The sequence below is a fragment of the Pomacea canaliculata genome, linkage group LG8, assembly GCF_003073045.1.
Source record: "Pomacea canaliculata isolate SZHN2017 linkage group LG8, ASM307304v1, whole genome shotgun sequence".
NCBI lineage: Eukaryota > Metazoa > Mollusca > Gastropoda > Architaenioglossa > Ampullariidae > Pomacea > Pomacea canaliculata.
The window spans coordinates 17,250,886-17,275,290 of NC_037597.1; the positions used below are offsets into that span (position 1 = coordinate 17,250,886).

The following is a 24,405-nucleotide window of genomic DNA, read 5'->3' on the forward strand; positions in this document are numbered from 1 at the left end:
TCACGTTCACATTCTTTTAATTCATGTATGCAAACTTTTTTTTAAATTATTCTAAAGTTTCCGTTTTATTTGAAATTTTTGAATTTCACACAGAGTGAAGCGTTAGAAATTAATATCTGCAATGGTTATACGACCTTATACAATTCATTTTCAACCAGAACCATGACTACACTCGCACTGCTGCCAGTTTGACTGCAGATCGCCAGGACACGACACCTCTTCCCACGTCACTTCCGGATTGTCCCAGCCAATGGCGGCGACTTGCCCATACTGGTTCTGCAGGTCGAAATGGACCTCATAGCCATGACTGTTCACTTGGTCTGTTAAGAAAGAATAGTTTTGCGTACTTGCCGAACGGTGGCTCAAGCAGAACATCATGGCATGGATCAACTCGGATTCAGAGCTGAAAATCATCTCATGTACATGCTGCCTTATTCTTCATAACTTTGAATGCTCCCATCTCCCACGCCCAACACACACACACACATACATCCTAAGTGCACGTGATAAATAGATTTTAGAAAATTGTGAATGTTGTCGAAGTAATTTTTCTGAGTGACGACTAACTTGGGCTGTTTAATGAACTGCCATCGCGAGATGTAATTAGAACACACATCATCAGATAAAAGAACAGTAATACATTACTTGTTCCTGGTTTTCCATTAATACCACACCACTCCTGGTTGCCGTTAATAGGGCAGACGTTGGTCACCATGAACGTGACAGGGTTGTGGTTTGACGGGGCGTTGCCCTCACCGGGCACAAAACCACCTGTTGAATGACAAGACAGCTGATGTCAGTCTACTTACTGAGTGCATCAGTTCCTGATGTCCTGAGAGCAATTACAGGATTAATTACAAAAAGGTATGGGACAACAACAACAACTACTACAGCGAAGAACAATGGTGCGATCTCTAAAGTCTCACCTGTCGGGGTCAGTCGGACACATCTTCCGCACTTCCTCCCACACCACAAACTGCTGCCGCCGTCATCAAAGTATCTTTCGGACGGGGCTGTCACGTAACTCCGAAGATTCCAGTCAAAGGGTGTGTCTGAACCAGTTCCACAGCCACAGGCACCTTTGTGGCCGTCAACATAGCGCGTGGTGCTGGCGCACGGTCTCCCGTTGAAGCGTCTGACGCCGCTGCCATCTGGCTGACACAACTGTGCCGCCTCCAGAAACGGGACTGTCAGAATTACATAAAACAGCTGGTGCAGATAAACATAACTTAAACAATAAACAAACATATCGTAAACCGCCTTTAGACATTTCCGAGTTTGTGAAAATAGAATCAATGCAAGTTAAAATCAGCAGAAGTCAGTCAACATGAAGTTCCAAACATCAACATTAGTCTGCAAGGTGACAGAAATAAATCTCTCTCCTGACACATATTTACAGTAAAACTGGTCATGCAGGACATGAAATATAATCCAACATTTTCACGCGTGTCACTAGCCCGAACATTTGTACATTTGTAATGCCCAGTACAAAAAAAAAAAAAACACTCTGAAGTAGAGAAAGAAACAAACACTTTCAGTTCACATTTGAAGAACTCAAAAAGTTATGCTGAGCACAGTGCCACTAAAGGTCGTGCGCAAATAGATGTAAAATAAACAAAACTGTAAGTGATAAGAATATTTTAAAAATTATTATTTCTAAATGAGCAAATATTTCGATTTCTTTGTGTGAATCAGCATTAACAAGAATCAGAAATGCGAAAAATGAAGAAACACTTCTTTGGGGTAAGGTGAAAACTAACCTGAAAGGAAGAGTAAAAACAGTTTCATTTTTCCAGGTGTCTCTGAGTGACTGTCTAATGCCACGTTTTTATATCATTATTATACCGCTTCTCCCACACACAAAAAAAAAAAAAAAAAAAAAAACACAAAAGGGAAAAAAACCAACCTTTTTCTTATCAGACAGCCTAAGAGTACAATAGATTGGATAAAAAAGCAAGCTCTATGGACGGGAAAGTTGTGGTTTTGATACTCCTATTGTCCTGGATAAAGTAAAACGATAAGAAAAATACAATACGAGACTACAGGTGAGCAACTTCGATGGCTTCACTCTCGCAGCTAACAAAAATTTGCAATTGTGGATTTTTCGTTGAAACCTCAGATTTCCTCAGCAGTAATAATAAAGACGACAAAGCTTTATTGTCTTTTGTAAAATGTTTCTCATCACCGCAGACTTTCTGTACATGAATGGTCCAGTGATGTTCTTTGCTCTGGAGTTTGGCTTTTTGTGGACAAGCCTTGCTTCCGTTTAAACTTTTCAACTGTTTATGTGCTTCCCACGGTTCAACCAAAATTAAATTTTTATTGTAGACTAGCTCGTGCTGAACTGCTTCATCCGATGAGCTCGAACAGTTTCAGGAGGAATTTAAAGAAAATAGTCCCTCCTATATGGCCTTAAAAAGACCAGTTTCAAACCTTCAACATGCTGTAACTTTAATGGCTTCATCCTATATTTGATTTAAACAGCATCTTAACATGAAGAGGGGAAGGGAAGTAGAGAGAGAAGGACTAGAGAAACTGCGCAAGATGAAATTGTGTATGTGAAAACAAAACCGTTTAGAAGATGATGAAAAAGAAAACAAACTGCTGAATGTCTTGCAACAGGACAATGTAAAAACGACAGTCTGACCCAGCACACATACATTTGACCTTTGTGCTACTCTTATGACCTATTTGCTCTATCTGTTCTACCACTTGGACAGTGGTCCAGATCAGCAGACATGAAATAAGATAAATATTCACTAATATATATGTATTCACGAAAAGCACTTATGCTTCAGCGAATTTTCTATTTCAGTTACAAGTATTTCGGATGTAAGCCATGTCCAAAGAAGATGTTTAATTGAAAGTTGATCAAAATTAAACTCAGATGATGACTATAAGAGCCACGTCATGCGATATACAAACTATCAGTGGTCATTGACATACTGAACCACTCACAGATGGACCACACTGGCTTTGGCAAGGACAGTCGGCTTAGACGAGCATGCCAATCTCGGTGAAATTACTGAATATCTTTTGTGCTTCTTAGGAAGCTGGCCAAACTGTGACTGAAAGCTCTACAACGACAATTTTCAAGCATCATTCTGACCAGCATCTGCTGCTGAGTCTTTCTCCTCCATCCAGTCCCCAGTTACTGATTATGAAAAGGGTTAACCAACTCAAGATCTCAATGGTGCTTACTGGCCTAAAAAAAATGCATACAAATTATTTTAACCGCAAACCACGTGACCTGTAGTGACGCCAGCCCCTACAAGGACAGCGTGAACAGGTTTCATGTGAAACTTCTTGAATGTTTTCATCTGTTTGTGTATTACTGTTTGAATGGAATTATTCGAGCTGCCCTGCATAACAATTGCAGACTGTAGACATTTTTTTTTCAAAGTGTAATTTAGTTTAATTAGTTTAATTTAAGGTTAATATAGGACCAGGTGTGTAGTGACACGAACAGTTGTTTTTACCCAACCTTTGGATGCACTCGCACTTCCTCTCGTACGCCACATCATCGTGTTTTCTCTCTATCACTAATTATGCTCGTAACAGATTGCAACAAACAGCCTCAAGTGTACACCAACGGAATTTATTTCATACAAAAATACATAGCTGCTCGAAATTTCTGACATTTAACGAAGCAACCGCTTTAAATTTAAAGAATAGGAACTGTAACAACGGCATTCACATCGGTGTTTTATATCAGATAAAATATCAGTTTATATTTATGTATATGAACATTACTGCATTTTTGCTTAATATGTGCAAATTATTCACATGGTTATGCAAAGTAACCATGGAGATGCATTCTGCTTTCAACTTCTGCTGTCACTGTGTCGTGTTTAACCCGAACTGTGGCTGCACTCGCACTGGCGCCACTCGGACTGCATGTTGGCAGGACACGCGACTTCTTCCCACGTCACTTCCGGATTGTCCCAGCCAATGGATTCGACCTGGTGGACTTGGTCCTGAAGGTCGAAATGGACCTCGTATCCGTAGGTGTTGACATTATCTGTTTGTAGAGAAAAATGACAATCGTTAGCGAATATTAAGAACAGAGAATTGAATCCTTAAATCTCACAAGCCTCAGTACACATTGTCTTGTTCCTCACACCACCAGACTGTCAATCTCTATCTCTCACATATCACACACCCTCTGCAACCGACACACTACAAACCACAGCCTTAACATCTCTCTCTCTCTCTCTCTCTGTCTTCCTCCCCTACCATCTCTTTCTCAGAAACATGCATAATACAAATAATAATGATGAAGATCATACGAAATATTATCTGGAATAATTAATGCAACGATAACAAAGCATATGTGAGTACATAAATTACAGCAAAAGGCTATTACTTGTTCCTGGTTTTCCATTAATACCACACCACTCCTGGTTGCCGTTAATAGGACAGACGTTGGTCACCATGAAGACGACAGGGTTGTGGTTTGGCGGTGCCCTGCCTTTGCCGGGTACAAAGCCACCTGTACAATGACACCCACCCTCATGATTGGTCTAAACATCAAGGTTAATTTTAAACACAGTATACATGTTATAAAATTCTTTCTTTAAACAAAATGGTGCATCATCTTTCATCTTCATCGGTTGGTATTTTCAACCATACGTACTTTTACAAATCGTGTCTTAAAATGTGTGTGTCAAAAGAATGACAAGCGAGTCAGAAACCAAAGATCAACTATCAAGGATGAGTTCACAAAAACGTCTGTGGCTTTTAAACTGCCGATAACACAGCCCTCAGTCCATCACAGACCAGAGAGCAAACTAGACAACTCGAAGAATAAATAAACACGAGAACAAGGAGAAAAAAGGCAATGAGAGAGATGCTGGGATGTAGATGTTCTGAGATTAATGTCGTTTCACCTGTCGGGGTCAGTCTGACGCAGTGCCCGCATTTGTTTCCACACCACAGACTGCTGCCGCCGTTGTCGAAGTATCTTTCGGATGGAGCTGTCACGTGTTGCTGGACATTCCAGGGAAAAGGTGTGTCTGATCCAGTTTGTCCACAGCCACAGGCACCTTTGTGGCCGTCAACATATCGCGTGGTGCTGGCGCACGGCTTGCCGTTGAAGCGTCTGACGCCGTGGGCGTCCTTCTGACACAGCTGTGCCGCCTCCAGCAGCGGGACTGTCAACATGGAATAAGTATAGCACTCTATATGGACATATATATATATAGTAGTTCATATACACAAACAAGCTATTCAATTGCTTTTATAGAAGTCTTTGCACTCGCGAAATAATTAAAGAAAAAATTTCAACACCGACCAGGTCACGTGGGGTCAAATACCCATTATAGCGCTGGCGTCTTTGCACATCTCACACAAATGGCTACAACAATTTTACAATTTTACAATTCGTAAAAAAAAATATACAATGTGTGGAGTTTGAGTAGCGTCTGCCAACATCTTACTGACTGTTAGATCACACCACTAAATCCTCTAAAACGTATTCGCAAATAGCACGAGACTTCAATGCATTTGTGTACCTACAACAATGGGAGGCTTCTTATATGACAAACAAGGCACGGCAGTGTAAATAATCTTGCACGACTACCTTCAAGTGATATTTCAAGCACAGAGAATAGAAAGTACACGATAAAGATTATTATGATGATTATCTCCAAGTACAAGCCCTTTTGATTTTTTGGGAGGAAGGGAAGGTGAAATATACGTTAACAAAGACCTGGACAATTCTTTTGTCATAGGCAAAACTAACCTGCAAGGCATATAACAAAAAACAACTTCATTTCCCCTGGGTGTCTCTTGCTAATTCTAAATGCTAAATTTCTCCTTTTTATATCATTGGAGTCTCCAGAATACCCACTTCTTATCAGAAGACCATAAAAAAATTTCTGAAGCTGATTAAAAAAAAAAACCCCATAAAAATAAGGGTTAATGAAAAAGTGAGGATTACTGGGATACTCATGTCCAAAAAAAAGGAAACTCAAGATATCAGAACTAGGACAGTAGGCTGACGACAGGCGATCGTGTTCCCTAAAAACTTTCACAGTCCTTCTCCCCACCCCCGACCTCATTCGTTTTTATGAACTGTGATCACAGATCTTCCAGGTAATAAAGGGAAAGACGTTGTAACTTTGTTGACTTGGTAAAAACGGACCTGAACACTATAGATCAATGTACTAGACATATTGGTTCTCATTGGATTCCTTGAAGAGAGGAAAAGGAAATTCTTCCACCACTTTTACCTGCCAAATTTACACAAAATGCATGTCTTACTTGTTTCGATTGAAATTAAAATAATTCTTTGTCAGCCGCTCAGACTAGTTTGTAGTCATCGGCTTCATTTGTCTTAGTCGAACTGTGTCACGTGTAAAAGTCGGTGCAAGATACTATTTCTAAAGTTTGGATGTGGATAAATAAGTCCCTTCCGTTCTCGAGATACATACCTACAACATTAGCATGGACAGAAAGAGATCAGCATCGTGTATACATATCCAAAATTAACCTATCGCCAAAATCTCCCATTTGTTGAAGGCGAGACAATGTAAACGTATCCATGTACAAACCTAAAGTCATATTGTTCTTGACATTTTCCTGAGAATACTGCTGAGTGTAAGCGTGTATCTCGAATCCTCACAAAAACATGTGCACCCCCGCTAGACCTTTAAACAATAAGCTCCCCAGAATCCATTTACTCAGACAAAACACCTCAGTGGTAGAGTGAACAAACCTCCAGCCCCCTGACCCCCGACGCTAAGCTCTGGGGTCAACAACCTAAAGACTCCATGATAGACTCCAGATAGCGGACTTGTCGACCCTCCTGGGGAATTTTAAACCCAACCTCCCCATACTCTCTAGTTCTGTCGAACATGCAAAACAGAAGTACTGCTCAATCAGATTGTAAGTTAAAAAAAACCTCAAGACATATATATTATCAACACAACCTGTATCAGGTATATGTCAACATGTTGCCATTAACCTGTTCCAGTTGGATCAAGTTTTCTGTGACTGTTTGGTTAGTTTATTTAGTAGGAAAGTGCTTCAACTTTGTGCCGATTTCGCACTATAGGTGGGGAGGAGAGGGATGGGGAGGAAACCAGAGTACCCAAAGAAACCCCCCGAGGCTCAGCCCAGTTTGCTGTGACATAAAATGTTAAACTTGTTAAGAATGCTGATTTCAGTAAACTAGTGGTGCGTGGTATACAAGCTCTGAAGCATGTTTGTAATCTTCCAACACGACATAAAATAAGTATGTTTATAGTGAACTTGGCCGAATTGCCCAAAAATCGATTTAAAAAAAATCTTTTAATGTAATTCTGTTTTCTATCTGAGGATAATGTCTCTTCGGGCATCCAAAAAATCTCTTTATTCACTCTCTCTCCCCCCCCCCACCAACTGATTAACTCATTCGCTGATTAACCAACAAACAGCCTTCTATATGCAGAAACTGAATTTATTTGTACATGAAAGTATGAGAGATATAACACATTGCACTTCTTTCTTTTTTTCAGTGGCAAAGATCTTAACTTGTACACGAGCTGTCTTCGACATTAACATCAACGATTTAAATGTAACCTACTCGACTTTCTCTTCTGTTCGATCTTTACTGTCTTCAGTGAAAATGTTTGCACGGCTGTGCACAGCAACTGCATGCTGGAGATGTATTTGAAATAGTGTAATGTAGTCGACCGATCCTCTGACATGACCAGTTGCTTTTAACCTGAACTGCGACTGCACTCGCACTGGAGCCACAGCGACTTATAGTTGCTAGGACACGTGACCTCTTCCCACGTCACTTCCGGGTTATTCCAGTAAATTCTGTCGATCTGACCAGCCTGGTTCTGCAAGTCGAAGTGAACTTCGTATCCGTATGTGTTCACGCTTTCTGTTAGAAAGATACTTGCGGTTAGTCAGAAGGAAATGGCAACAAAGGATAAAGAGTTGGAGCAGTATTTTATACTAAAGCCCGGGCTTAGACGAATATCAGACTTCTGACCAGTTTGGTTAAGTTTGTGCATGATAGTTTTATAAATGTTCGAAGGTTTTGTAAAACTTTGACATCTTTGTCAAATAGCATTGAGCATTCAAGATTGGTAAAAATTTAGAAACTATATTGTAGTGAATCCGCGTCTTCGTCATTAAGCATAATAAAAATAAATTTAAAAAAAGGAAGGAATGGAGAAAGAAAGAAAAGAAGAGACAAAGAAAAAGGCAGCGTAAAAAAAATGAAGAATAGAAAAAAACCACGATATTAATAAAGAGGAGCAAAAGGAAATAAAACGATCAAAAGTAAATATAAAAAAAAATCAGAAGGAAATAACGAACAGAAAGGCAACAAAATCAACAACAAAAAGACAAAAAAAATTACTTGTTCCTGGTTTGCCCTGAATGCCGCACCACTTCTCATTACCGATGATGGGGCAGGCATTAGTCACCATGAAAACGATTGAGTTATTGTTAGGAGGGGCGTCTCCCTCACCGGGTACAAAACCACCTTCGTAACAGCAAAGATATAATAGGTATAATGTACAATAAACAACAATAAAATAAGCAATGAAAAGGTACAAGAAAGAAAAAAACGCCTTTGTACGCCGTCATTTACAACACACTCAGTTTCCCTTCTTCATGCAGTTTAGACAGTAATCCATTCACACCACACCACAGCACAACACAACGCAACACAACACAGCAATACAGGCGTGCAAGTGCAGAGGACAAATAAAAAGGTGGGGAAAGAGGATTTAAAGAAAAGAGAAAGAAAGAGACATGATAGACAATATATACAACGTGATTTACCATGTTTGTGTCCATACAACAGAGTGTTTGTGTAAGGGGTGAAGAGAGAGAGAGGGGCGAAATACAGAGAGAGAGAGAAAGAAAAATGCAAAGTGATGGAGTGAAGAAAAAAAGCGCCAAGCCCTCCATCGGTGACAACTCTTGTGTCCTGCCATTAGCCTCGTCTCACCTGTCGGAGTCAGTTTCACACATTTTCCGCAGTTGCGTCCACACCACAGACTGCTGCCGCCGTTGTCAAAGTACCTCTCTGACGGTGCTGTCAGAAACTGCTGCATGTTCCAGGTGAAGGGGGTGTCAGTGTTGCGGGGTCCACAGCCACAGGCACCACGGTGGCCGTCAACATATCGCGTGGTGCTGGCGCACACCTTGCCGTTGTAGCGTCTGACGCCGTAGACGTCCTTCTGACACAACTGCGCCGCCTCCAGCAGCGGGACTGTCGACATTGAATGATGTTAACATTTCTTTAACCGCTGACAAAAGCATAGAGTTACAACGGCTGTTGTCTGCCTCACGTGCTTCATAACCTGCTCCACCAACTTGGATGAACTCATGATATGCTAATAGTATTATAGTCAAACCTCTTAATTAAGGCCTTCCCTGTTATGAACTCTCTTAGTTACGACTTAAACATTTTTCATTTAAGCTCATCTCTATTACAACTAACTCCCTAAGCCAACGTACGACCGACAGTTTTTCTACTCTATTACGATTTTTTTTTGTTTTTTTTTTTTTTTGTTTGTTTTTGTTGTGTTTTTTTTTTTTTTAAGCAAAATTCATGTTCAAAAGAAGTATGAAAAATTTGTAACTCCTCGGGTATTCATTTCGCCTAGGGGCCTGGTCGATTCGACTTTTGGTGTGGGAAAGATATGTGGGACGATATGGACATGGTAGAGTAGATAGCCGGTGTGATATTGGGTGCTTTTTTGTTGTTTTTTCTAATGACCAGCCCTTCCGGAATAATAAGCTTGATGAAACTGTTAACGATATCACACTTTTAAGATTTTAGAGAAGTCAACTCAGTTCTAATCCAGTACCATACACTATGCTCTGTGTGTGTATGTGTGTGTGCGCGCGCTTTATACATGCATCTCTAAGTGTGTGTGTGTGTGTGGTGTGTATATATATATAGTACAATATAGACCTTTGTCTACGTAGAATTTCTATCAGATGTACTGATTAAACTTCTGTTTTTGTTGCTGTTGTTTTCTTGTATTAAAAATGAGTTTAAAAAAAAGGTAAATAATCGGAGAAGTTTGTGACACCGAGAATCATTAATTTCGAAAACAAATTATCAAACGACAACTGCTTATCTATATTTTTTTTCGCAAGAACATTCTTGATCTGCATATATATGAATATATGTACGAACAGAATACAAACAATACATGAATATGTGTGGATCACAACTAACCTGCAAAATACAAAAACCAAACCAACTTCATTTCACTGTGCTGCTCAGACCATGTGGCTCTGTGGAGTCACAGAGGTCGACTTGTCGTCAAGTGGTCCCACGAGCTGTGTGTGCGAGTGTGAGTGCGAGTGTGAGTGGTGCATTGTGGTGTGAGACCTTTGATTGGATGAGGGAGGAGGGATGGGTAATTTGTAGGTCTTGCTGTTAGTCACCTTTTTCAAAAATATGAAAATATATGGCTGCTCTACTCATTACAAAAATCTAGTGCAGTCTATTTTTTTTTTAAATAAAAACAATATCTCCACTTCTTTCCATGGCGATGTCTTCTTGCATAATACTATATCGGAGTTCGTTTCTCCACAAAACACATGAAACAATTTCGTCTTAATCACATAAGATTACTTTACAGATCCAAGCTTAAGACTTAAAACTTTGTTTTCGCCTTCATTATTGTTGTTATTTTTATCTATTTTATTCTTGAAGATTTCTTCTTTTTTCCTTTCTTCTTCTATTTGTTGTTGTTGTTGTTGTTGTTGTTGTTGTTGTTGTTGTTGTTGTTGTTTACTTCCGCATGTCTTCATGGTCGACTTAACGGTTTTCAAAAATACACAACGATGTATTGAGCTTGTTGAAGCTTCTGAAGCAGGCATTGGAAAGACAGTTCCGAGGGAAATTCAGTAACCTGACTTGGACAGCATTGCAGACTTTTTGAGTCAGCTGCCAAGTAATCTGATGCTACAGGATTTCTGTAGTTTAGCAGTCATTCAGACGATTGACAAAGTAACCCCTCGACAGGTCTACATCGTCAACCTATGTTCCGTGGAGCAAAGACTTGTCCTCAGGTGCACTTGCGTCACTGCGCTGCAGACGTGAAGAACATCGGATCTGCTATCAGCTGTGCAAACGAAGCACTCAGCCTTGGGGACTGTTGTCGACAACACACCTGGTGTGGAGGCTAATAAACTGTTACGCGACACCCGTATGCAATGAACACACCTGTGTGACGTCAACACCTTGAGAAACGTGATGTAATGTTTACTGTTGTTGGGGAAAATCTCGTGTCTACTCGAGAGCGTTATTGTGTGGGACCAATGACAAAATACTATCATGTTCGGTTAGAAGTGGGTGGGCCTGAGTGAGTGGATGTGAGTGAGAAAAGAGGTAGAGTAGGGGCAGAAATATTCGCCAGGTCGCTTCAGAGGAGCTTGTTTCTTTTAACAGAACCACATAATAATACGTATAAACAATAAACAAGTAAGGAACCTCCAAAGTGTGGGTATTTTACTGATCAAGGGTAGTTATTACATTGGCGATTTAGTGGTTTCAGAGCTAAGTGCTGACTATTGCATGCGAGACCATTGTGATGATGGTTGTATGAGGGTTAGTTTAGTTTATTCTTTGTTACTCCTCGAGGAGCATAGGGCCGCAACAACACCCCACAAGCGTACCCGGTTTTGGGCAGCACCCCTCAGTTGGACCCATGTGGTTGCCTCGCTTTCTATTGTTCTTTTCAAGTCTGCTTTGGTCTCCCAACTCTCTGTTCCCCTGAAGATTCCAGTCAATGTATGAGGGGAATGATTGTATTTGAAGAGTAAGACTTTTTAGCATCTTCCTTTTTTTAAAAAATGTCGTTCAGCGTTTTCATGTTGCCAGAAAAGAAATTATCTTTTCCGTTTTAAATTAATAATATGAGCGTTGTTCTGTCAAAATTACTATCATATTGAGCCTTATCAGAAAGTTTTTTCTACGGGTAATGCAAACAATGTATGTTCCAGAGGTTACTATGGCGTGCACCAATTAGATTTTATAAAAGGACAAAAAAATAAAAAAAATAGGCTATGATACTAAACTAAACTATTCTATGACTTCATAAGAAATTTTATCAAGAATTAATTTTGTTCTCATTTTGGTAGTCTTTACTTTTATGGTCTCACCTTCACCTTCAAATGACAGGGTACAACTTAGAATGTCAGGCCATAGGTAAATCGCTATCTGTAAGACCTTTCTTTTTATGTCACGACTTGGTAAGGGTTAGGAAACAGAAACTCGTTTTCAGAGAGTGCATCTCGCCATTCTAAGCCAGTGCTGATAAGGATGTGCCTTGAGACCGAAATAATCAGTAGACATCTCTCTCTTTCTCTATCTCTAGACATCTTTCTCTTTCTCTCTCTCTCTCTCAGTGTGCAAGCACCACCAACTCGATCACGATTTGTGAAAATATTTTTAACCAGGCAAATGTTGTTAAACGTTTAAATTTGGCTAAGTTGAGTTTGAAGGTCACAGGAAACCAACGGTTGGGGGAGGGAGGGCTAATGTCCTGGGGCATTAGCAATAAAGTTTTACTGCCACTCTGAGACTTGGGATATTTAACTATTATGCTCTTTGTCCTGGCTAGTAACAGCATTAAGAGAAAGACTTATTCCTGTCCTATTCTCGCTTCTGTAAAACATGGAATGACATTCCAAACAATAAGCAGTAACAATGTTCTTTCACAAGTGTTCTCTAGTTTTGTACCTTCAACTGCCTTCTTCAACTTGTTCTTCAATGTGTGTCTTTATTGTTATTTACAGAAAAGGTCAGCGATTTATACTGTAATGTGTATAATCGTCACATGTACTGTAGATCACTCCTGTCTCTGTTTTAATGTTGTCACTACAGTCATTCAAAGAAGAGAGCAGTTGTGAGCGCAGTGGTGTCTCATGTCAACTGTAGGTCAGTCCTACTCGCATCTACATAAAATGTCATCTGAAAGAATGGGCCAAGGTGTGGGTTAGACTGATAACAGATGCCTATTTCAGAAAACAGACAGGGTATACCTTTATCAACTTGTTTACCTACTCTCGACCAAACCCCTATTCTGATGTGAGTGGAGGGGAAGGTTGGTGTTACAGGAATAGAGCCAGCACGAACTGTACACAGCTGTCCCTTCCCACAAACAAATAGTCTTCTCGAGTTCCAGCGGGTTGCGGTCAACCTGCACAAGGTCGCTAGGAATTGTTTGTGGAAGGGGAACAGAGGGGAAGAGTTCTGTTCGCTAGAAATTTTTTAACAGCTTCGCTTGTGATGTACGCACTGCAGCTACTGTTCTCTGTCCTTGAGCAAGTAGAGTTAAGATGGAGGATATAGGACAGAGCTGTTGGCAATATCGGAGGATCTTCGTGGCCTGTGGTCAGCATCGCTGCTGCTTCTTCTGGTACAGACTGCAAGATGGTGGGGAGAGGCAAATTTTCCAATTACGCTTTTTGCAAGCAGTGCCTCCTTCGTAACAGTAAAATGCGAGCTGACAGTAGTCCGTGAATTATCTTCTCATTACTTAACCACGCCTTCCAGTTGCTGTTTAGTTGAGCTACATTCCCTGAAATCTCTGCCACTCAGTTGATGCCGGTGAACAAACGCTTGACATCATAAACGAACGGCGAAACCCCGGGTATTTCATGGGCAGCCGCAACCACTAAACAAAAATCCATAAAAAGGTAGACTGGAGGCGGCAGTGTTGCAGGTGAATGGCAAACGTGACGGTACATCGGGGAGTGGGGGGGGGGCGGAGTCCCCCTTTGTGTCCTATCAACTTTCTGACCTTTCCACGGGAAGAAACAGCCGTTTGCACAGCTCTGACCCAATGTGCCTTTAAAAGGGTTGTACAAAGTTAAAGATAAAATTAGGATCAGTGGTGACCGCCATTTAGTATATCTATGCTATCTCACGAGAGAAATTCTTTTGCATTTGTATACTTTATTATTTCAAGAGATATTACCTAAATGATGCGCTTACTGTTGAGAGAAGCGACACTTTCTTGTGAAATAGAAACAGAGAGTTAAATATCCAAAATGTTAAACAGAACAAAATATACAAGTATGCTTCCAAACGCTGATGACGGAACACAAAGCTGATTAATGTGACACTAATAAAACCAAACAACAAAATGTTTAGACTTGCCATCAAAACGCTGACATTTCATTCAATGTAAGTGTATACAGTTTGTCACTGACTCAGATGAAAACTCATAGAAAAAAATTTGACATATACATGTACCTCTCACGGATAATTCAAGTCTCTATAGTTTTATTTCTTTTTTTTAATTGTACGGCATGATATACGAAGACTGGAAAAAGAAGCCAAAACATGGATTTAGGTTTTCTTATCAACAAACTCGGTCACCTACAAGGTCACATGCGTTGGCAGTCCTTATTGGTTATAGCTTAATCACAATGTCGACGAACTCGCTTCGTCTATTCTTATTTATTCAATAAGCATATTGATCTCCATGGCATCTCCCCTATCAAGGGTCTAACGCGCTTTCCATACTTGCATCCACAGACTGCTGCCGCCATCACCGATGTACCTCTACGACTGGCTGTCAAAACATTTTCCACCTTCCAGCCAAAGGGCTACTCTCTGTTTGTGGAGGGTTGGGAGGGTGGGAGGTGAGGGTCCAACGGTCACAGGTACCTCTGTGGCCGTCGTCCTCATGTGCACTACTGGGGCACTCCCGCCCTTCTTGTGTCTGACGCTATTGCCGTTCTGGAAGCTAGTACTGCTCTGCCTCCAGAAGGCGGAACATTTGACTTTGAAATAGGCGTCGTCTGACACAAAACGCAGACACAGTGTCGCAACATCTGACCATGTGCGGACTGCCAATTATAAAAATCGGAAAAGACGAACAGAAAGAATGAAAAGAGCAGGACAAACTGAAAGCTAAATGTGGACATTTTTCTCAATGAAAGATTACAAGATGAAAGAAATCCTGCTGTGCGGTAAGCCTGATAAATCGATGTAAGTTGTAAATAAAATTTTATTGATATTTAAAAGTTGACCAGCAATTTAAAAAAAAAAAAACTAGATTAGGCTCTCTTAAAGCTTAAAGTACTGCGCGTACGAGTATACTGATATCTTTTTGGAGACCTTTACCCATGTAACTCTCAAATCGCTATCACAAACACAAGATCCTTTTCCTCCACCCCCGCCCGTTCTCCCAAGAAGACCCCTTTTTCATTGGAGAACAACCCTGTAACTGCGGGCATGCCGTTTCTAGAATCTCCTTCATTCACACCAGCTCCATGGCTTTCCTTTAAACATTTTAACTAAGGAGGCAAAACTAAGACTTTACAAAATAAGTCGAGTCCAGTTCTATCTTACCAAAAGTTCTTTAAAAAAAAAAAAAAAAGACGAAGATGATGATGATAAACTTTAACAGATAGAAGACTTAATTATAACTTGCTTAAGACATGAAAAGTAAGCTTTACTGTTCATATAAAGTATCACACATCGTCTGCTGTACAAAGAGCAACTAGCTACTGCAAGATGTGTATTAATTGTTCCTTTTCATTTGGATTTGATATCCTTGTACATTTGCTGGTGCATGCTTGTTTGTATGTGTGTCTGTTTCTAGGAAATGGGATGACATTATTTTATTCGTTCAGTGGTGACATGCTACACATGATTAAGAAACTTTTAATGCGCCTGCATGATTTATTAAATGTATCGTTCGATTCTGTTAATATTTTAAGTCATTTTCAAAACTAAAACACTGTAATAAAAAATCATAACTAAACACCCTTTTCTGCAAATAATACCACCTTTAGGTCTGCATATTGCAAACAACAATAAAAAATTGTGTTTAAACATGAAATGAATTAAACTTCATACGTCAGATACAGGTTGTTCTGTAAACCTGAAAAGCGAAAGGACACCATCACAAAAACCACAGAACTTAGTTTCGGCCGTATGTCAGTCAATACAGTTACCAAGGAATGTAGCGAAATAAAAAGTTTCAGGCTATTTTGTGAAGTTGAGCATGCATACCACTTGCGGTCGTAGCAGCTACATCGTAATTAAACATTAACATCAACCACCGACAGAGTTCATTTTTTTAACAGTTCTCATTCAGCTTGGTGGACACAGTTTTTTCGGGACGCTCCATTTAAGGACATCACTTTTTCGCCGCTCAGTCAAGCACAACGAAACCCGCTTCGACTGAAAGATTTACACGTTTGTGTGAGATGTCTGGGCTCAGTCACAGAATGGATAATTATGTCTCACTGAAGCCTGTGCGTTTAGAAGACTTCAGATGCAGCTATAACCACAGTTACCCTACGCCAGTGCAGTTGGTGCAACATCTGTATCAGCTTGACCAGCAGTTAAATTATGCTGGCGGCACTTTTTCACAGTGGTTAAACCTGCATTCTCAAAGTGCAAAAGTAAGTGATTAAATTGTACCCTTCTTTGCCCCAGATAAATGCATCGAGTTAGTTAACGAACTTTAAAGTCATCGGATAGTTGCAAGATCTACTGATGAGTTGGTAGGGCTTTGTGTGATGTGTCAAATTATTTTACTTGACTTTATTATTGTTCGCCATTTTTCTTTTGAAATCGATCCATCTGGGAATGACGTGAGTCATTTGGTGCCATTTGAGGATTAAAGTTCGAAGGCGAGGTCGATTCCATGCAGAATCCAACTGCTGGAAAGTTCCGATAAAATTATCCCGTGACTGTAAATGTTAATCTAATTGCATAAATAAATATTTGCTTTGGCACTGTGAGTGTCATCATAAAAAAGAAGTGAAATGAGGTCAACAAAAAAGTGTTTGTAACAGAGCAAACTACTCGTTTAGGCTATTTTTGCCTTACAAGTACAGATATATATCTTCACGTTTTATGTAGATAGCATCATTTTATTTGATCAGTGCCGGATGTAAGAAAGCTTAAGTTTCTTCGTAGTGGCAGACAGATTTTACATATTCCTGTCAAATGTTACGCCACCCAGATGCATTAACTTATCAGACGGCATGTGATTCTGGGACAGTCAGTATCAGTTTCTACAAAAATGCTATCATTTTTTTCATCCATTACAGGATTTACAAATAGATGTTTTTAATAGTGAATAATTGTCATGTTATGAATGCGTAATTAGAGGTAGCGTTAAGCACTTTACAAAGAAATTAGAACAGGACAGAAATGATAATTGCTAAATAGTTTATTCCAGAGTCCTGTAGAGAGGATTGTGAATTAAGCTGTAGTAGTAAACATCAGTATTCAGTATTTGTATTTTAACCTTTTTTCCAGGCTTAAAAGTAGCTGAAGAGTAAACATATTTGCAATGCTTCACTGCAACTGACCTAAGGGGAAAAACCTCAGACATTTAGGGTTGGTCTGTGGGAAGATTCATCAAGTGGTGAAAGCTTGTGGAGCGCTATCATACTTTTAGTCTGAAAATGTATCAAATCATTCTCTGCACCATCACTTTACTGACATTTCTGTTGTCATTTTTCTTCCCAAACAGAACCAAAGTGATGCAAAGGAAGCATTTCCAGTTCCAGACTGGCAGCTGACCAGTGAAAGTAGTGAGGACAGTGAAACAGCATTTCCTTGGCTGCAGTCACCTACCCAGCCTGTACCACATATACCCAGTGATTCAGAGGGAATCCATATGGACTGGAGCGAAGGGGAGGAAACCAATATATCTCCATCCTCACCTTCTCCATCAGAAGAAGCGGAGGCAGGGGATCAGAACAACGAAGAATCTCAGAAACCTAAAGGAAAGAAGGTTAAGCGAATTCACACATGTGATGTGTGCCGCAAGTCATATCGACTTCAAGCCTCTCTTGAGAAGCACCTCAGAGTCCCTTGTGAACTTCGACCCTACAAGTGTGACATTTGCAGTAAAGCCTTTAAGCGACCGGATCATCTCAAAGCTCACTGCCGTATGCACACTGGAGAGCGACCTTTTTTATGTGACTTGTGTGGTAAGTCCTTTCGCCAGAAGAATCATCTGCAGAGGCACTCAGAGAGGAAACATGTCCATGGCAAAGAAGACGATGAACCTGAGGAGCCAGAGCCGGAGCAAGACTCTAGCTTTAACATATGTGGATTGTCAGAGGAGCTGGAAGATGATGAGATAAGAACAGATCACCGGGACTGACTAGGGTCGCGTCTGGTTTGTACACCGAAGAACAAAAGTGCTTCAACAAAGAAAGCGCTACACACCAAGAACAAATGTAAGAAACCATCCAAAAAGGGTATTATTTCAAAGAAAAAAAGGCTGGAAAATCCAAATAATCATGATCCAGAAGAAAAACCTGTTAACAAAGCCACTACGGATAAAAATGGAGCCCAATGACGCCCAACCATCCTTCCTCCCTGGGGGTGGGGTAAACTCCAAGCCACTAGGTTAAAAATAAGGAGTCAAAACTTGATATCATTTACCTCAGAGTTATTGTGTGTATTTAAAAAAGAGAGAGAGAGAGACTAAATTGTAAACTGGGTGACAAGGACTGTATTTTAAGTTAATGTTGATTACGTTGACATTCACACAGAACCAGTTTATCATACCCTGTCCCAATTTATAAACTTATGAAGCACTTTATATATGCTGGTATGTTTTAGACACAAAGTTAATTCCAACGCTGGGATCAAAGAACATGAATATTTTTCCAGTCTGTGACTGATTATGTTTATATGCTTGTTCTTCATTCATGATTCCAGTTAAGAAACTGTTTATAAATGCAAATTGTACAAACCAGACGGATATATAGCAATAAGGACCTCATGCAAGTGAGACAAGCAGAGCAGCCTCTGCTTGCCTACCACAAACTCTGCCCCAACGCAAGCAAATGCCCTTGTTCCTCTATGTGGGCATATTTGTGTGCACCCCACTATACAAACATTAGGATGTGTTGTGAATTAGAAATAGATGTGCTTTATCTTTAGATCCAAAGTTGTGTACAAATTTTATTTCTCTATGTGGTGTCTCTATTGAGTCATCACACTTATTTTTTACCTCTCTAGATTTTACTTGTATTAGTGGTGTTTCTGTCAAAATGTAGACTTTATTTTGTTGAGCTGGCAATAATATTGGCCTATGCTTTATAGACATTTCTGACAAAATGGTTGAAATGAATATCAGTGTTATTACACGACCTATACCAAGAAAATTGTACTTGCAACAGTTTTTTTAAAATCTGAAGTGTCAGTGTACATTTGTGGAATGTATAGGTTGTGTAAAAATGTGTCCCCTTCTCGTGACAAGCATATGACTTGCTAATGGAACAAATACAAAACCCATTTATATGAGCAAGCATATGCAGGGGTGATATACTTGAACTTTGCAAGCACAAAATGTGAAACTGTCTTTTACATTTTTGAACATGTTATAGACATTTGTTTTGGGGTTTCAGTTGATGCTTTTGTTTTAGAAGTTAATTTGTGAATGTCACTGCATTGTTTCTTCATGACGGATTTATTGACAGGCCTGATTTTGACTGCTATTGAATCACTGCAACAGTGTACAATTTTGACGGTAAATCATGACTGATCATTGGTACCTCATACCTGCAGCATTTTTTTTCTCCCCTGCTGAAAAGTTGTGACTTCGAAGGGTTGTAACTTGTGTTAGCAAAGGTGCCATTATGAGTGTACAATTCTCATTCATCCATCCATAATTTTCTTTTATACTTGCTTCTTTTGCATTGTGGGTACTTGGCTGCTGCTTTTGTCTCATGGCTGAAACTCTTGTGTTCATTTACTATTTTATTACAACTTTTCGCAAATGTTTTTTACATGCTGGTATTACATGATGTATTTTTTTGCATTTTACAATTGATGTCTCATGCTTTCATTCCTGACCTCAATAGCTCTTTGTTACTATATCTATTGTTTTGACTGCTTCCTCAAATAGCTGGTTTTTTTTCCCCTGTTCATTCCAGCAAGTGCCGATGGCATAGATATACGAAGTCTTTTAACTCTTACAGTATAACAAGTCAGTCACATCAACTATTAGACTGGTAGCTGATGTAGCAATGCAAAATGCGTGAGGATTAGCATTTGCAATAAAACTTTTGTTTGTTAATGAGATGACAGGGTTGTGATCAAGAGATTAAAAGACTTCTGAAGTGCGCAGTTTCAGTAAGCACAGCTAGAGCCAGTTTTTGATCATATTGGGAACAATAAAAATACTAGTCTTGGGCATACAAGTCTAGTCTTGTTCCATTAGATCTCATTGTTATATGTGCATGCAAGGTAAAATAGATTTTCTTTAAAAATTAACCATGAATATAGACAGTGCATGCACAGCATTTTATACAGTTTTTCAGTCCCTTTCCCTGTTCACTTGTCGCCATTGTTGCAGCATTGTTGGTTGCATATGGTGGAAGGTGACTTCACTGCTGCGCATCTAAAACCCTTACCCATAGTAATTTTTTTTTTTTAATATGTTCCTTGTGCAAGAACTTGTATATAGAAAGTTCATCGACATATTGTCTCAAGTAAAAGCAGATCATCATTTTGCCTGCATGCTGCTTTAAGTTTACTTCCTCAATTTTATAGCATCACATTGTTGTTGATTGTTTTTGTCTCTTGTGCATTGTGTTTGGTGCACGTTTTCAGCATTATCTCTCATAAGTGTCCACTGTGTCATCAGTGGTCTGCTGTTGACATGCTTTTAAAATGTACTTGGAGTGATGTCTTCATTTAGCAATCCTTCCTCATCTGAACTTGGTTCAGGCAGTCAAAGTTGGTTCTTAATTAAAAGCTGATCATCCACAAACTGGTTTTGTGTTGATCTGTCCTCAAGGTTGTTTCTTAATTTACCCAAATTATATTTTTTATTTATTTGACATTTCCATGGCCATTCCCACATGTATAAAGGATGTTTCAGACAACTTTGTACTAGTCATCCTGTAACCAAATGGCAGCCAGACATTCTCTGTAGGCACAGGTTTTTCTTTATGACTGCTTCATTTTGCATGAATATACATTAGTCTACACATGTAATATTTATTTTACTGTGGATTTACATATTTTCACATCTATTCTGTTAAAATTTTAGCAACAATACTGTCACCTTTTTACATTTGAAGTATTTTTGCATACTTTGGTGCTTCTACTACTATTTAACATAACTTCTGCACATCTTTTGACATGAGAAATGATATGCATAGAAAACTAGCATACAAAAGGTTCACATAGTATGTTGTGGGAATATTTTCCCATCCTGTACCTAGTTCACAACTTATATTCAAACCAGTGTTCTTCCTAGTTAATAACAAAATTAGGATTAACAATGTTGGCTCATTATTCTGAATGAGGCTCCTACCAGGAAGGATTGCTCAATTAAGACATGGCTTTAGTAATGTTTAAAGTCTAACCCTTATTGTTAGCTTTCATCTTTAATTCATTTGAAAGTGTATAGTGTGAATGTCTCCAGATCTCTGGTATGAGGAACTACACAAGTGAAAATTGTCATCATATTAATCTCAAATGCATTTTGTAGGCCTATTGCCATTTTCAGTGATTCCACAGGATTGTCACCACCATCAACCACCAATCCTTAGTTGCGATTACCCTTATTGTATGTTTGCCTTTCTAATCTTAGTTAAGGTCAGACCTTCACTCTTAGTTATTGTCTGATGCATTGAAATTGATTGATCTTAGTTGTGTTACAGATAATTTCAAATGTGATTTATAGCCAGTTTCTGTGAATGGACTTTTAATGTGCCAGTAAATGTGCAGATTTTTTTAGCATGTTTGTCAATGTACATTTCTTTAAATTCTTGTGGTTGGGATTCACATCTCTTAGTATTCTACTGAACGAATCCCTGGACTGTATTATATGGAGCACGAAGTAAATGTCTCTACTGTGAAACAATCATGATTTCACTGGGAACTAGGAATAGGGTAATATTCGCTCATTGGTTTCCCCATTTCTTATTACTGCTTCTCAAGGGCATGCCATTTTGTAGGAGAAACCCTGCTAGGCTTTGAGATTACTGGGACTACTCACACAGTGGAAAGAAAATTTTCAGGCCCTGTGCTCAAGAAAAAGAAGAAACATGGTAGCAAACGCAACAAATGAAATGATATCCTGTTACTTCTTTCAAGATTGTAAAGGCACAAATTACCATATGATACACCAAGCTTTTCCCTTGGATGTAGAATTATTTTTTTATATTGTTGATGGTACTTTCAACAATTTGTTGGTGGTGCACAGTGTTCAAAACAAAGGCTGTGTGACAGAACAAAGGAAGTATTATTTATAGACTGAAACCACTGCACAACGAACTCTATTGAAAGAGTACAGGCCATGCAGACTTCTACACTATTATTTGTAACATTGTCCTAATGGCTGTTAACTGTTATATATGGATGTATGTGCTTGTTGTCTTCGTAAGTGTTGAGCATCATCATTGTGCTAACTGGCAACCACAAATATCAATTTTCTTTAACTTCAGTCATGACAGTATTTTCCCATCCAATGATTGTACTTAAAATTTTGTACATTGCAAAATTATTTTATAATTTTTTTATCATTGTATTGCTTTGATTTCATAGTTAATAGTTGTTGCATTAGTATATGCCAAGTTTTAGGCAAAAATGAGAAAAATATACAATTAGATTTATGCATAGAAATGTATATTTTAGAAGGCATTTTTGTCGGCGTAAATAAAATCTCTACTCTTTCATTTGGCGCTGTTTGCGAGTTGTGGCAATGTCTTAGGCTTAAGTACAACACTGCTGCTGTTCATTTTTCATACCTTGCGGTGTGGTTATGCAAGAAATCTTTCACTGGTTTCTCAGTGCATGTTACAGTTGTCAGAATAAGCAAAATATCCATGCACATTCAGTGAATGTTTTAACAGAGCCTGTTCTTTAAGTCATTATTGCAATGAGGATAAAAATGAAGACTTCACAGCAGAAAACACCAATGAGTACCTAAAGGATATCTCCTGACCCTTGAAGCCTCCATCTGCTAGAACAGTGATATGGACCTATTATGTGCATTATTTCTAGAGCAGAGTATTGTTACCTCTGAGATAGCTAGAATGTCCAAACCCTGGATTCAAATTTCACAATCTTTGAGATAAATTAAAGGTCGACATGTGGCGTGCCGGTAATCATGCACTGTTCATATCTTGGCATATAAAAATGTGTTATTACTGATGCAAGATCTACAGGACACCTGTTATCTATTGTTACCATGAGAATACTATTAACACAGCATCTCCAGTTTGCTGCTCACTGTGGTTATTACAACAGCTAAGCAGTACATGTTGACATTTAGTAAACCAATACATAAAGACTTCAATGTTTGCTTGAATGTGCTGTTTCACGAATGGGTCATTTAGCAATGAAATAGCAAGTGATCAGTTAAAGACAAGATTCAGAGGCAGTTTAACTGCCACAAACTGTGCAAGATCTCCTAAAACCTTTTATAATTTTGTCAGAAAACATTACATTTATTCAGCAGGCTTGCCATGTCACCTGCACTAACAGCTTTCATTGGTTGAAATATGGAATTGTGTGTTAACAAGCTGCAGTCTGTTCCACATAACCCCACCTTCAATTATCAAGTGTATTTTTATTGCCGATACTAGAGAAATGACCGTTAATAATACAGCACAATGACATTTGCCCCACAGCCGTGCAGAATAAAGAGGATTAACAACTTGGTGGGTTGTAAATACAAGTACTTTATTGTTACTCAAGTCAGAGGTGGTGACAGGAGTCAGGTTTTGCAACTGTCCACTCTTAATAATGCCTTTCCATGCAGGCCATGACCATTTTACCACCCATGGAGGATTGGGAAAGGAAAGGCAAGAATGCTGACCTGCCACTCATCCATTAAGGTTACTTACTTGCTGACCACAGCATGCACAGCAAAGGCTTTTAAAAATATGGCTCCCTGCTTGCTATGGCGCAATTATTTTGATTCTGAATTTCACACATTCTTCAAGTGCCCTCTTTTCTAAAAATTACTTTGGTATACAAAGTATAAAACCAGCTACTTGAATAAGAAATTTGAAAAGCATTCTCTTGTTCCATAAAGATTACTGTGCCTGGCAAGGATAAAGTATATGAAAGCATCTCTATGAATCTCACACCAAGTTCCAAGAAGACTGAAGACAACACACACGCACACACACAAGGGCTGCGATGTGTGGTATGATCGGATTGCACAGACCACTGATGGGAAATACTGAAGTTATAGTGGCATGCGGAAAGAATTAAGTCTTCCTTAACCAGTTTTCTTAGTGAAAAAAACAAGCTTCAATGCTGACATTATACTGATTTATTTTTGAAGGCTGTACAAATCAAATGGAAGTAGTACAATATTTTACAAGTAAAATTTGTTTGATGGAAAAGGATCATTAACTGTATTAAAATCAATCTGATGAACTATCTTCATCCAATTTCCAAAGAATTCAAGCCAACAATGA

General features: G+C 39.1%; 4 protein-coding genes across 5 annotated transcripts; 1 reads left to right on the forward strand and 3 right to left on the reverse strand.

Moving 5' to 3' along the window:
- LOC112571216 (endoglucanase-like) lies at nucleotides 1–1,857 on the reverse strand. Its single transcript, XM_025250071.1, has 4 exons — nucleotides 1,761–1,857; nucleotides 927–1,187; nucleotides 646–771; nucleotides 1–320 (listed from the first exon to the last, which is right to left on the reverse strand). The coding sequence occupies exons 1-4, from the start codon at nucleotides 1,786–1,788 to the stop codon at nucleotides 151–153; spliced, it is 585 nt and encodes a 194-aa protein (XP_025105856.1). The 5' UTR covers nucleotides 1,789–1,857; the 3' UTR covers nucleotides 1–150.
- A 1,722-nt stretch (nucleotides 1,858–3,579) lies between these two features.
- Nucleotides 3,580–5,878, reverse strand: LOC112571215 (endoglucanase-like). The gene is made up of 4 exons (XM_025250070.1): nucleotides 5,744–5,878; nucleotides 4,890–5,153; nucleotides 4,367–4,492; nucleotides 3,580–4,021 (listed from the first exon to the last, which is right to left on the reverse strand). Exons 1-4 carry the CDS (start codon nucleotides 5,772–5,774, stop codon nucleotides 3,852–3,854), a joined length of 591 nt encoding a protein of 196 aa, XP_025105855.1. The 5' UTR covers nucleotides 5,775–5,878; the 3' UTR covers nucleotides 3,580–3,851.
- A 1,197-nt stretch (nucleotides 5,879–7,075) lies between these two features.
- Nucleotides 7,076–10,299, reverse strand: LOC112570705 (endoglucanase-like). The gene is made up of 4 exons (XM_025249284.1): nucleotides 10,196–10,299; nucleotides 8,954–9,217; nucleotides 8,357–8,482; nucleotides 7,076–7,873 (listed from the first exon to the last, which is right to left on the reverse strand). Exons 1-4 carry the CDS (start codon nucleotides 10,224–10,226, stop codon nucleotides 7,704–7,706), a joined length of 591 nt encoding a protein of 196 aa, XP_025105069.1. The 5' UTR covers nucleotides 10,227–10,299; the 3' UTR covers nucleotides 7,076–7,703.
- A 5,721-nt stretch (nucleotides 10,300–16,020) lies between these two features.
- Nucleotides 16,021–22,650, forward strand: LOC112570709 (myoneurin-like). Of its 2 annotated transcripts, none has more exons than XM_025249286.1 (2): nucleotides 16,021–16,392; nucleotides 17,475–22,650. In XM_025249286.1, the coding sequence occupies exons 1-2, from the start codon at nucleotides 16,195–16,197 to the stop codon at nucleotides 18,111–18,113; spliced, it is 837 nt and encodes a 278-aa protein (XP_025105071.1). In that variant the 5' UTR covers nucleotides 16,021–16,194; the 3' UTR covers nucleotides 18,114–22,650. The 2 variants fall into 2 exon arrangements, with proteins under 2 accessions (XP_025105071.1, XP_025105072.1); XM_025249287.1 differs by lacking the exon at nucleotides 16,021–16,392 and adding an exon at nucleotides 16,610–16,996.
- The last annotated feature ends 1,755 nt before the right edge of the window (nucleotides 22,651–24,405 follow it).